The sequence below is a fragment of the Echeneis naucrates genome, chromosome 2 (assembly GCF_900963305.1).
Source record: "Echeneis naucrates chromosome 2, fEcheNa1.1, whole genome shotgun sequence".
In the NCBI taxonomy this organism is placed as follows: domain Eukaryota; kingdom Metazoa; phylum Chordata; class Actinopteri; order Carangiformes; family Echeneidae; genus Echeneis; species Echeneis naucrates.
Window position 1 is genome coordinate 11,819,850 of NC_042512.1, and position 12,679 is coordinate 11,832,528.

At 44.9% G+C, this 12,679-nt stretch overlaps 1 protein-coding gene across 6 annotated transcripts in view; it reads right to left on the reverse strand.

Annotated features, from left to right (window-relative positions):
- Positions 1–439: 439 nt before the first annotated feature.
- The window catches only part of LOC115052212 (collagen alpha-1(XVIII) chain-like), a 31,940-nt gene continuing 19,700 nt past the window's right edge, over positions 440–12,679 (reverse strand). For 3 of the 6 annotated variants that reach the window (XM_029516256.1, XM_029516249.1, XM_029516215.1), the window contains exons 5-43: positions 12,337–12,412; positions 11,749–11,805; positions 10,933–11,075; positions 10,822–10,839; positions 10,340–10,546; positions 10,232–10,258; positions 10,051–10,113; positions 9,881–9,964; positions 9,750–9,800; positions 9,271–9,411; positions 9,105–9,158; positions 8,859–8,903; positions 8,667–8,747; positions 8,231–8,362; positions 7,853–7,912; positions 7,736–7,762; positions 7,462–7,560; positions 7,302–7,337; positions 7,102–7,185; positions 6,870–6,902; positions 6,710–6,745; positions 6,558–6,617; positions 6,203–6,280; positions 6,079–6,114; positions 5,921–5,974; positions 5,717–5,788; positions 5,541–5,606; positions 5,421–5,451; positions 4,971–5,024; positions 4,830–4,864; positions 4,626–4,748; positions 4,383–4,530; positions 4,230–4,294; positions 3,735–3,863; positions 3,599–3,631; positions 3,087–3,515; positions 2,795–2,992; positions 2,455–2,564; positions 440–2,350 (exon numbers count right to left, since the gene is read on the reverse strand). In XM_029516256.1, coding sequence (XP_029372116.1) covers positions 2,140–2,350; positions 2,455–2,564; positions 2,795–2,992; positions 3,087–3,515; positions 3,599–3,631; positions 3,735–3,863; positions 4,230–4,294; positions 4,383–4,530; positions 4,626–4,748; positions 4,830–4,864; positions 4,971–5,024; positions 5,421–5,451; positions 5,541–5,606; positions 5,717–5,788; positions 5,921–5,974; positions 6,079–6,114; positions 6,203–6,280; positions 6,558–6,617; positions 6,710–6,745; positions 6,870–6,902; positions 7,102–7,185; positions 7,302–7,337; positions 7,462–7,560; positions 7,736–7,762; positions 7,853–7,912; positions 8,231–8,362; positions 8,667–8,747; positions 8,859–8,903; positions 9,105–9,158; positions 9,271–9,411; positions 9,750–9,800; positions 9,881–9,964; positions 10,051–10,113; positions 10,232–10,258; positions 10,340–10,546; positions 10,822–10,839; positions 10,933–11,075; positions 11,749–11,805; positions 12,337–12,412 — 3,486 coding nt within the window. In that variant the 3' untranslated portion in view covers positions 440–2,139. The remainder of the gene's footprint in view (positions 2,351–2,454; positions 2,565–2,794; positions 2,993–3,086; positions 3,516–3,598; positions 3,632–3,734; positions 3,864–4,229; positions 4,295–4,382; positions 4,531–4,625; positions 4,749–4,829; positions 4,865–4,970; positions 5,025–5,420; positions 5,452–5,540; positions 5,607–5,716; positions 5,789–5,920; positions 5,975–6,078; positions 6,115–6,202; positions 6,281–6,557; positions 6,618–6,709; positions 6,746–6,869; positions 6,903–7,101; positions 7,186–7,301; positions 7,338–7,461; positions 7,561–7,735; positions 7,763–7,852; positions 7,913–8,230; positions 8,363–8,666; positions 8,748–8,858; positions 8,904–9,104; positions 9,159–9,270; positions 9,412–9,749; positions 9,801–9,880; positions 9,965–10,050; positions 10,114–10,231; positions 10,259–10,339; positions 10,547–10,821; positions 10,840–10,932; positions 11,076–11,748; positions 11,806–12,336; positions 12,413–12,679) is intronic. The other 3 variants (XM_029516233.1, XM_029516241.1, XM_029516223.1) reach the window with 3 other exon arrangements.

Below are 12,679 nucleotides of genomic sequence, written 5' to 3' on the forward strand. Positions count from 1 at the left end.
TTTTAAATTAAATTTTTTTTTATCTATGTTTGTGGATGTGACAAATACGAACACTGAACATTGGACACTGGTTCTAGTTTATGCTATGCCAACTGAAGTGAATACCAGCTACAGCACAGCTACAGAATAGGAAACATAACGTTTTTCCATATTTTACTGGATAACAGGTGGACACAGTGAAATCACACCTTCACATGCAAAGAAAAAATGTTATGGAGGTGATATCGCCATAGTGTGTTTACTTTACTACTCTCCCAGTGTGTCAGTGGAATCATTTACACTTAGGTCAAAGGTCGTTTGAGTTGACTGTTTGTGTAAGCATGAAGACAAAGGCCACAGTTGTTTTTTTTTTTTGTTTTTTTTTGTAAGCATGTCCCCCAGATTTCGCTCTCTTTATCAGGAAGTCTTCCACACAACCATCATCCGACAACATAACTCACTAATTCCACACAGGTTTATTCAGTGAAGGCGCAGCGTTTCAGAAATGCTGCTCATATAACAAACAGAGACAGATTATAATCTGCATGGGTTAATATATGTCATACTGCATTAGTTATGGCTCTGTTAGTAACACAAAAACATCTTTAGCCTCCAGAAAGCTGATGAACAACACTCAGGTTTGTGTCCTCTCCACTGGAGACACCAGTAAGCTGCAGTGCATTTATTACGCTGCTCTCAAAATAAGAAGTGAAACAAATAAGAAGCAACAGTGCATCAAACATTTATGGCTGAATCCTTTCCACATATCTGGAGATTAATTCCATTTGTTATATATCAGTGGGAAACTCGTTTTCAGGATCACAACAACACGCATTCAGCATCTTTGTGTTGGTTTTTGCTGGACGCGTTATGACTCTTGATTAGAGCATTCACATCACACGTTGTAGTTGAACTATAAAAAAAAAAAAGCACAGTTTATAAAAAATAAATATCCCTTTGTCATTTTTAAAAATACGTTTTGAAAATATCCTCTCATGTAAGACAAATGAAAAACGGCGTGCGGGTTACAGAGAAAAAAACACCACATCCATTTCATATATCCTGTTTATCTCACTGCTGGACTCTGAAACATGTTAATTCCGTCTGACTATGATGGATGCGCATTTTCCACCACAGCAAATACTGAACTTTAAATTAATGCATTTAAGACACAGGGAACCTGCTTTGAGTTATTTTAACACTGATTTTCCAGCTGTGAATTGAACATGCTAATATTTTCCTTCCAGGCAGGAAGAGAGAGGAAAAAGTCAACATATGTCATATTGTCGTAGTTCTGGCTCTGTGGTTATTTAGTGGTGGTTAAGATCACAGCAGTGTATCCTCTCTGACATATTACCATTACAATGCACTCACACAGCGTTAACTCCTCAAAACAAACACCCAGCCAACTTTAAAAGACCCAGAAGATTGTTTAACAGATTTGAGCAATCGCTATCTGGCTTTGAAATCGCTCAGGAAGACTTTGGTAGACTTGTAAATTTACCGGATGTTTAAAAGTTGCTGGATATGTTTTGTTTTTTTGTTTTTTTTTTTTGAGTGAAAGAGAGGAATTAACGCCGAGCTCTGAGATTTGAATGCACTGGTATTAAATAAGAGGCGTCGGTTTCCCTTTAACTTTAGAGAAACCATCCACCACACTGTTCAGACCTCTGGAACTACTTTGAACCAAAATGATGAAAACAGTTACGAACTTAAACGCTGTTAGATTCTAGAAAGTTAAGTTTAAACGATGTGAAAACAACAGAGAGGAACCAATTCACCTCCAGTGTTCTAGGTCAATCGTCGCTTTGCAACAAGCATGCTAATTTCAGTGTTAATATCGACACGCGTGTTGATGAAGCTGCGCTTATGGAAGCGTAGTCTGCGCTAAAGGTGCAGACTTCCAAAATGGCTGCCGGGGGGGGGGGGGGGGGGTTACTGTAAGTCACCTGAGCTTAGGTTCAACATTTGGGATGATCCTGTGTAGCACCGTATAAGAGGAGCTGATGGACATAAACTAATTATTAATTCAAAAATGTATTTACAGAGCACCAAGTAAAGTGCAAAGATTGATAAGAGCATGAGTGGACAAAAGTCTGGCTGAGCACTTTGGTATTTCCCTTTGTCCAGTGTTGTGTGTGTGTGTGTGTGTGTGCGTGTCTATCTTTTGGAGTGGCCGACGCTGTTCTCGATGCACAGCACGGCGTAGGATCTGGAGCAGCTGCTGGAGGTCTGCTGGAGCAGACTGCCGCTGTGCAGCGACGACGCAATGCCGTTCAGCGCCTGGTCGCCGACGCGCCACGTCTCGCAGAAGCCGTTGACGTGCTGCTGACCGGTGCTGGTCGAGCCGTGCCACATCATCTTCTCTGGCCTGGGAGCGAACAGGTGAGCTTTCAGTGACTTTGTCATGGCGTTACACAGCTGCTGTAACGTCGCTTTTCAGCCACTCAGTGTGTTTCTGTGAGTTTGGCTCACCATGTGTTGTCAGTGAGAACGTCCTTGCCATCGAAGGAGTAGATGGGCACCCTATCCTTTATTCTGCCGTCATTGAAGATGGCGTCCCAGCTGTCAAACAGAACCTCATCCTGAGAAACAAGAGACAAAAGACACAGCTCAAAAATCTGCCAAGATATTCCATTTAAGCTTCTTTCCTTCAGGTCTAGTCGTGTTTAAGTATCAGTGTCTGACAGGTCCTATGTCCAAATAGGCATTTGGACCTACATTGGCAGTGTTTATTTGTAGAGTTAATGGTAATGTGTGATATCTGCTCATCTAACTCTTACAATTCCCAGGATGGAAGCCCCTCACTCAGTACCTTCAGGTTGATGATTGGCAAATGGTCCCTGTCTGCCTTGCGGACGATACTGTGGAGGTCTTGGAGTCTGGCGGACAGGAAGGCCCGGAAAGTTCCCTTCATCCCGATGGCCTGAGCCTGGGTGAAGCAGAGGAAGTCTGCCCCGCGGATGCCCCTCATGGATCCGGTCTGAGGGCTGTTGAGGGCAATCAGGTGGAGCTGTGGAAACACCGACATGCCTGGTGACGTGACAGAATTTCACCTGTGATAAATCAAAGCGCAGCTTTGCGATATGCGAGTGTGGCTTTCATACCCCTGGGCCTGAAGTGTGATCGTGGGCCGGAGAGTGGGGCACAGGAGGAGGCGGTCTTCGCTGAGGCGTGACTGGGTGGCGAGTGTCATGGTAAGCAGGGTGCTCATGGACGGTGTGGACAGAATACCTCCCGTCTGGCTGGTTTATTCGGTCTGTGTAGCTTGGAAAGCGTGGATCTGACGGTGATGGGTACCGTGGATCTGGCTGATATCGAGTATCTGGATGGTACCGTGGATCGGGGTGGTATCGTGGGTCCGGGTGAGTTGTGTATCTGGGTTCGGGGTTCGGTGGGTATCTGGGGTCGGCGTGTGTCGGATGATGTGAGTCAGGCTGTGAGTGAGTGTCGGGGTTTTGGGAGTCAGTGTTGGAGCGGTGGTCTGGGGAGTAGGGGACGACTGGGGGGGGCTCCACAGCTGCAACTTCGTTACCCTGGAGATAATGTGGAAAATATGTGTCACCACAGGGAGAGTTTATATTCTGGAGAAGTGAGAAAAAGATTAAATTACACTCACATCTTCACTGGCCAGCGGAATGTAGCCACCAAGCTGAAAGATAAAAAAAGCTGCATTGATATGGAGAAAGCCAGGTTATTTAAATATTCATTGTCATTCTGCTTGGTTTGGGATCGTGACAGGCAAAAAGATTTACTTGGATTTGTCGAACTCCATCTCGGACCCGTAGGTACAGATCGGTTTGGTCTAAGATGTACACCAGAGAGCCCTCAGGCTGCCTTCTAGCTGTGGCTCTCATGGTGTCATAGGACCTCAGCACAGTCACCTGCAGACACAAAACAATAAGACATTTCTCAACAGTTCTTATAATAATCCATTCATTCACACTGCTAATAAATGTGTTTTGTTTCATCTGGCAACCCAAAATGGTTTATAACTGTATTTCAACAGAATGATTTTCTTTAATAAGATTAAATTACCTCACCTCTAACTTATGAACTCAACAACAACCTTGTACGGAGGCGGTATCTGCTGAATGACTTTATTTTTCCTGACACTAGTTATTAATTAATAGTTGTATCTTATCTCACCAGACGTGTGCCTGTGAGTCAAAGTCCAGCAGAGGTTATTTTTGACTTGGCGCTAATCAGGAAGCAAAGCAGAAATATGAGTGTGTCACAGATCCTCTCACCCCAGAGGAGGATCCAGGTAGTCCGGGCACTCCAGGTGGTCCCGGGGGCCCAGGAATGCTGATAGCTGTCATTTTAAGAGAATCACACGAACTTGAATGAGACCAACACACACTTCACCTTGATTATTTGGTGTGTTTATGACTACAACTCACTCTGTGTGCCTCGGTAAGTTCCCGATAGAGAAGGTCCCGGAGGCCCAGGTGGCCCTGGTGGTCCAGGTTGCCCATCATAACCTCTTCCTGGTGGACCAGGTGGCCCCTGAGGGCCCGGTGGACCAAAAACTGAGTCACCTTTAGGGCCCTGATGGGGAAAAGACAGCGATGATGATAAGGATGTAACAATTCAGGAATTATAAAGCCAAATGGAGACAGTAAATCCAGAGGGTTCATTCTTACTGGAGGTCCAGGCACCCCTGGGACTCCATAGCTTCCTCCATAGCGGGGATCATAATGTCCTCCTCCTGGTTCTCCTTTCTCTCCTTTCAAGCCGGGACTTCCCACATCTCCTTTCAATTCGTTCTGGAAATGAACGTCACACTCTACTTTAACCACAAACTCTGACCCAAACAATCACTGCGCTCAGGATATATTGAGGACTACCTTTAGAGTGTAAATATCATAGGTCGACCCGAGACCTGCATCAAAGATAAAAACATCCTGCTGTAAACTTGTCAAAAGGCTGGAAATACAAAACATTTTTTTAAAGATTTTTCAGCATGTGTATGAGGATTTCAGTGCTACCTGGAACTTGAAGGAGCCCCGGCAGTCCTCGCTCACCCTTCTCTCCTTTCACTGCTGTAAAAAAAAAGGGGAACAGTGGATTACTCTCAGTCAAACACAGATTTACCTTCACACATCAGGGGTAAAAGAAGACGTTTGATACCACCCTCATCTGTGATCCTGTTTCTAGGGCAAGCCTGGAGGGAACAGAGGGAAATTTGCTAGCCTAGCACACATTGGATTCTTATACTAATTTATTTTCCAATATCACTTCCCTCCTTTCTTAGGTCGCCAAATTCGACCAATCATCTTTCATTGTAGTTCTTACTAGCTCCTCTCCATCACCACCACCTCCTCGTCCAGCAACCTCCTGCTTCCTCTAACATCTCCTCCCCTCCCCATCCCCTGTTGCGGGCTTGGTAGGTAGTGTTTTCTGAGTCATGCTCATTTCACAATATCAGATGAGCTCACCTGGGTAATTTCTGTAGTATTCGTCATATCCCTAAAATGAAAAGAGACATAAATCAGCATCCCACAGGAGAAAAACCTGCTACAATCGAAAATATCAAAATATGTTCTGTCTCCACTCACTCCGAGTCTGTCAATGGGAGCAGAAGGTCCAGGAGGTCCAGGGGGGCCTGGTGGACCTGGAGGACCCTGGGACACAGCAAAAGTTTTGGTTACTTCACTTAATTACTGTGTGTGTTGATGGACTGAATTTATGTATCTCATTTCATCTGTGACAAAGTAAAATCTGCGATACTCACAGGGTAACTGTATCCGGATCCACTGCCTGAATCTCCCTTCTCTCCTTTGACGCCATTCAGCCCCGGCCGACCCTACAGCAAAACACACTTCCACAGTCACATTTAAACGTAACAGAACGAAGAGTAATAACAGGTTAAATGGGTGTCATTTTAAATTGACTTGATATGAAAATCTAATTTCACATTTGCAAAAAACACACTCACAGGTCGGCCTGGGAGCCCAATCTCTCCCTTCTGGCCTTCAGGACCGTATGCACCCTGGAGGGTAAAAAAATTGTCTTATTCCACTGATGTGATACTGTGAGCTTATGATATGTCATCAAAAACTCTGCAAATGTGGTAAATAAAAATACGGTACATACTGGTGGTCCCACGGGGCCAGGGGGTCCCATCTCACCCTGTAAGCACATGCAAACATCAAACACTGAGGCGAGATAGAAAATAATCATGCCAGATGTTAAAATGCAATGCAGCATTCGTTTTTACCGGCAGTCCTGCCAGGCCACCCAAGTACATGGGTCTCCCATCAGCCCCCATGATGATACCGGGCTCTCCTTTCTGCCCCTGAACAAAACATGCATCTCAAAATGTTACTTTTTCATCATCAGTTGCATTTTCCCTGTTGTGATCAACAATCAGATGACTTAAAATTTTAATATTTCCAAAATAATTCATTTATTTGTGATCACAGGAAATAAATCTTTTATGCAAAAATAAGTAAATAAGACCATGAAATATGGGTAATGGGTAAATGAATGGCGTACCTGTAAGCCAAATATTATATACACAGTCTGTAATGATGCAGAGTAAATACACTTCTTATGAAGGCTGAGTTTCCTACTTTAGGTGCATATCCTGGAGGACCTGAATCTCCTTTTTCTCCTTTTGGTCCCACAGGTCCCTGGATCAAAACACATAATATATCACCTCCATTTTCCTGCATTAACTGCATTTTTCCTTGTTCAGCTATGTGATTATGACAGCGATACGTACTGGGTTTCCTGCCCGACCTGGAATACCCGATCCTCCCTGCAGAGGAACAAAAAATGAGACATTACGAGAAAAGGAAATATTCATTTACCATGTTTGGAACCTCAGTTTAGTGAAGTTTGTAGTGACATGGGTTAGGGGACCAAAGGGTGCGTCCACTCACCTGCCACCCTTCACTCCAATATACGTCGTTATACTACAGCAAGACAGAGTTAGGTCAGTTAGTGTGGAGGTGAACAAACCACAAAGCGAGCAGCGACTGTTAGTTAACATGAGTAACTCAGTGATTTAGTAGTGAGCTACGATGTGCAGGTTATTTTTCTTCACATCTTCAGTCAGTAAAAGGACCAGTGTGTCTCTTGCTCTCTTTGTTATTGATTTGACCTGTGACTTACATCGCCCGTCTGGTAGATGATCTGTCCTGGCGGTCCAGGAGGCCCTGGAGGTCCAGGTGGGCCACCATCTCGCCCTGGCACACCCTGCCACACAAATGGGTACCAAAAAAAAAAAAAAAAAAATCAGCCATACAAAGAAACAAGACATTTCAACAACAACATCTGCATTGTTTTTTTTTTATATTTTCCATGTAACCCACCATCTCTCCTTTCTCTCCTCTGTCACCTTTCTGGCCCTGGAAATTGAACACAAAAGATTCTTAGTAACATGCAAACAAATGATCTAACTGTGCATTTTTTTAGATACCATAAAGTCAATAAGATAAAAAGTAACAAAACCTAGTTTATTCAGCAACACACCTCCTGACCAGGGAATCCATCAAGACCTGAGATCCCTGCGGGCCCTCTTGGTCCCTCTGCTCCTTTGTCTCCATGGATTCCTGGCAAACCTGGCTTACCCTAGAAGTCATTGTTAAAATGTTGTTTAAGATCATTGTGAGGGATTGTTTGTGACATCTTTCCCAGCAGCTGTATACTTTATTAAAATGGCAAAATGAAAAGTCAGAGTTATCGCTGTGTAAAGACGTGGTGCAACATTCAACACAGAGTCTTGCACATTCTTTGTAGGACTTACAGGTAAACCTGGAATACCAGCCGGACCCTGGAAGACCCAACAGGAAAACATCAGTTAGAGCACGAGCTCTAAAGACTACAACAGAATCAGTCACGTACTGTGTTGGGAAATGGTTACCTGTGGTCCAGGTGGGCCTGCGAGTCCAGGTACGCCATTAATCCCCTCGTATCCGTCACTCTGGAAGGAGGAGTTTTGAAATGAAAAAAGATGATACCCTGGATGTTATCCACCATTTTACTCCCTACACAACGATCTGAAGGAGCTTATTAACCAGATCTAAGGATTTGTGGATCATCACCAAGGCATGAAAGACTTTCTTTGAGTTAAATCCAGACCCCTTCTTCTGGTTCAGTTTTTGAATACAGGTTTTAAGCATTTCTCTACGTAATTTTCTTTTTGACAAAAGCTTTCCTGTAGACTTTGTTCACAGTATCTACCACATTTGGTTGAAATTGTGTCACCTATATCTACACAAACACAGAGTCCTGCACTCACAATGTCGACGCGGTAAGGTGGTCCTGGTGGTCCGGGGGGTCCTGGAGGCCCAACTGGTCCCATGGGGCCGGGGAGCCCTGCGAGCCCCGTCTGCCCTGGTTGACCCGTCTGTCCTTGGTCACCCCGAGCACCCTGAGGTGGGTGGGATAGAAGTGGTTGTTTTGGGCAATAGTTTCAGTGCAGCTGCAGTTGAAAAGCTAAAAAGGTGCCATGCAAGAGACAGACAGCGATAGAACACCAGAGGTGAAGCAGGGTTTGATGATGTCTCATTATGAGACACAGAGAGATGGAAGTAGCAGAAGACTTAATTAAAATAGAGGTAAAGTCTGTGCTCTGTGAGCTGTAGAGGGAGGAATAAACACCCTGTAGGATGCAGGTTAAATTGTCAAAAAGAAGGGAAGGGAAAGGAAATCACCAAAGCATAGACCCCCAGTACCTGTGCCCCATTAGATTCCGGAGAGGATGGAGTAAAGTAAGAGAGCAGGCCGTTGAAAAAGTTGGTGCCTTGTGTGTCTTGCTAAAGGAGAGAGAGAACCGATCTAGATGCACCCGCCATAAACACATCCTGGATTTATGATGTTCAGGTTTTCCACAGATCTGGGTTTCATGGTTAAAAATCCTGACCCACCTTTTCTCCTGCTACTCCTGGAAGACCGAGCTCACCACAGTCACCCTGGAGGAGAAACAGATAAAACGAGAGGATATGCACACATTCATACGTGAAAAATATCATGTGTCGCTTTCACAGAAGCAAATCCCTGGTTAAACTGAAAGTGTACATTCAGAAGAAAGATGTCAAAGTCGTGTCTGACCCGTTTTGATATTTACAGAAAACCTGCCCAAAACAGCTTGTTTCATTTCAAATATTTAGCACCTTCTCTCCTCTGAGTCCAGGTTGACCAGGTGGCCCTGGAAGACCAGGGGGGCCCTGAAACAGCAGACATGATACATTCAGTCACAATTTTTATTTGATTTTTTTCCCCTCACAAAAAGTCTAGAAGTAATACACAGCCATAGTCAGATGATATCAAAATACTTACTGGCAGACCAGGGATTCCATCTTGTCCAGGTGGTCCAGGAGGTCCAACGGCTACAGGACCATTAGGCCCCAATGCCACAGAAGTACCAGGGATCCCAGGAAGGCCTGGGGGACCAGGGATCCCAGGAGGACCAGGGGGACCCTGGGTAAGAGAAGAAAAAAGTTCTGATTCAGATGCTTCAGAGAGGACAATATATTGAAAGATTGGAAGTTTGGTGTCAAGGAGAAAAAGACAAGATGCACAAAGACAACAATTTAATCAGGGTAGGCCTGCATGTCCTGATCTTAACAATAGTATGCATGCTTCTTATTCATTCTCTGAGTTTGGGCTTTTCTCTGCATCTTTGTCTATTGTTGCCCCAGCAACAGAGGATAAAGCTGTAACTCCACCAACAACCCATTGTATAACACAGTCGAGGTCCAAACTGAACCCGGGGAAAATAGGTGAGGCTGGAAAAACTGAGATGAATGAATACGCACCCGGATTTTTTCCAAGTCTGGAAATCCAGAGCCCTCCATGTCTACAAACGTCTAGTGAAACACAAAACCTTAAATGACAAATGTGACAACGAAAACGTAAAAAACTGAAAAGCAAATAAGTGTGAACATACTGGGCGATCCCCAGTGCCAGGTCCAGGAGGCCCTGGTGGTCCTGGGGGACCTCTAGGTCCTGGTTGACCCTCTCCACGTTCACCCTGCAACGATTCAGTCACATATGACTACACTTAATGAAGCCCTGTAAAGTTATCTAATACTCCATCCTACATCCACTCTTCAGCACCTTTTGGCCTTTAGCACCGGATATTCCTGGATTGCCTGGGGGACCAAGTGGGCCAGCTGGACCCTGAAAACATGAGAAAGAGTAAAAATGATATTGGTTATATGCCAAACTATCTGGGATGAAAGATTTCTGAATCATAGTCAAACTATTAGAATTTATTGAGTAAAACAAAGCCACCCACAGGTTTGCCATCCTCTCCTGGGTCACCCTGAAAGACCATTGAGAGTCAGTGAGAAACGGGAATGTAAAAAAGCATTCAACATGGCTGAGAGTCAAGATTTCCACTCACAGGCTCCCCATCAGTTCCTGGCGGTCCGCGGGCACCATCCAAACCTGGCTGTCCTGGAGGTCCAGGGGGGCCTGCCATCTGCTGCACGACAGAGCCATCCCCGAGTCGGACCACCTCAGCTGCAGGGCCAGGAGGACCGGGGGGCCCAGGAGGTCCCTGAGCACCACGTTCTCCTTTATTGCCAGGGTATCCAGTGCCAGATGCCCCCTGGAGAGAATTCAATGAAAATTATACCAGTAACGACGGAGCAGTCCAAGCTTTATGCTCAGCTACTTTCTATAATCAGAGTCCTGAATATGTTCCCTTTCTCCCATACTGTCCCAGCAAGAAGTTGTGAATTATTTCATTTTAAATCAGATTTGTATTTTTTTTTTTAGAAATCGCTTCATGTCAACGCATGTAAATAAACCTGGCAGGACTGTTTTTGACATCAAACAGGAGCTGCACTGTAACATGAGTTGAGATAGACATAGTGAACATACCTTTGCACCTTTTTCACCCTGAAATAATAAGAACACAAAGAGACAGTGCCGTATGTGTCAGTCATATGTCACTCAGCTGGTGATGCGTTTGAATCTGTCACAGTCACTTACCTTCTGTCCTCGCTGTCCACCCTGAGAAGAGTCACCAGCGCCAACTCTGGACCCTGAATCTCCCTTTGGTCCTACAGGGCCAATCTCGCCCCTTGAACCCTTCTCTCCTCTGTCCCCTTTCTCACCTTTAGCACCATCAGGACCTGAAGAAAAAGTGATGGGACAAGAGTAAGAGTGGCCGCAGTTCATGAGCTGAGCCAGGTGTCACTGCAACCCACAGAGCTACCTCCACCTTCAGGGTGAAACTCATACTGAGAGTGGAAAGTATGAGAGAGACTCAAATACAAACGGTCACTATTGAAGTGTATTAAAAAAAAAGAAAAAGAAAAGAAGAGCTGTCTTCCACCACCTGCTGGAGCTGATGATGGAGCATTGTTCAGCTGCTCAGTAGCAGCAGAGGGTGCTGCTGCTCCACCACATTTCGACTTCATGTGTATTGGCATGTTCTGCCAGCAATTTGTAATATACCAAGTACCAAGCAAAAAGCAAGAAAAAACAAAAAAAGCAGGGCTCCAACAGGGTGATATGTTTGGTGACCTTCTTGTCAGGTTTGTGTTTAAGAAAAGCCCCTTCACGTGTATTTCTCATATGACCACAAGCCCAGAGGAGGATTCATTGGAACGCAAGCAAAACAGATCATATTTTGGATTGATCACCGAATGCAAAGGTGCAACAGGACGCCAACAAACCTCCACCCACATGCTAACAGCTCCATCACCAGCAGATCCACCATGCTCATTCTGTACTGTGATAGGATGGCCACGTGTTGATTCGGGCGTAATCTTACTCAGGATCTTTTTGTCCCCAGAAACCCACCTCTTGGGCCCGGTGATCCAGGCCGGCTGTAGTCCACTGACGGCTGATACCTGACATCTGAAGTCACAACACAAACACAGCTTTACCTGCTGCTCAGCGGTGGCTTGTGGAGCAGTGAACGTCAAGCAATGTTCATTTTTGGCAGAATTTCTGGGACAGGTGGTGTAGGGCTTTCTGATGTCTTTATCTGAACATTTGAACTTGATGAGGGAGATTTTAGAGCTAAAATCCAGTTTTCCTTCACTCTCGCCACAAAAAAGAGAAAAGAAAAAAAAAAAATCGAATAAAAAATTCAAAATTTTCCCACTTGGGGGAGGTAAAGAGTTTCCTGCTGCATGTTGAAATCCCACACCAACCCCCCCACCACTCCCAGACGCACTCTCAGGCCCAGACAAGCACCGGTAATGCACATATTTCTGGATAAAAGCAAAGCTATCCCGCATGACGTTTCTTTGGCTGTGGCTGCTGTATGATTAAAAACTTCCATGACATTTTTACACTGTGTGTTTACTGTGATCAATGTCTTGGCAGGCTGGAGATTTACGGCTGGGCATGATTCCGCTGTTGTGAAGAAAAGACTTATTTTACCTGTTTCCTTGACTATGGTTCCCCGTGAGGACGTGAGTGGGGGCTCAGGTACCGGACGGAAAGGTGCAGGGGTGGTCTGTAAATACAACAGTTGAATAGTTGAAAACATCTGAAACTTCATCTGTTGCTTCTTTATCTGGCAAACTCAGAATTAACCAGATGAACCAGAGGCTGCTTATAGTCTTTATCTTTTACTAATATTTGACGGTGATTGAGTGCCTCAGACTTTACACATGAGACTTTCCCATGCAACCAAGTTGGCTCAAACTGAGTTTTTTCCACCACAGGTGCTGTGCCCCTAGTCCACGACCTGCTTTCTGGTCTATTTATGGTCTGTCAATGC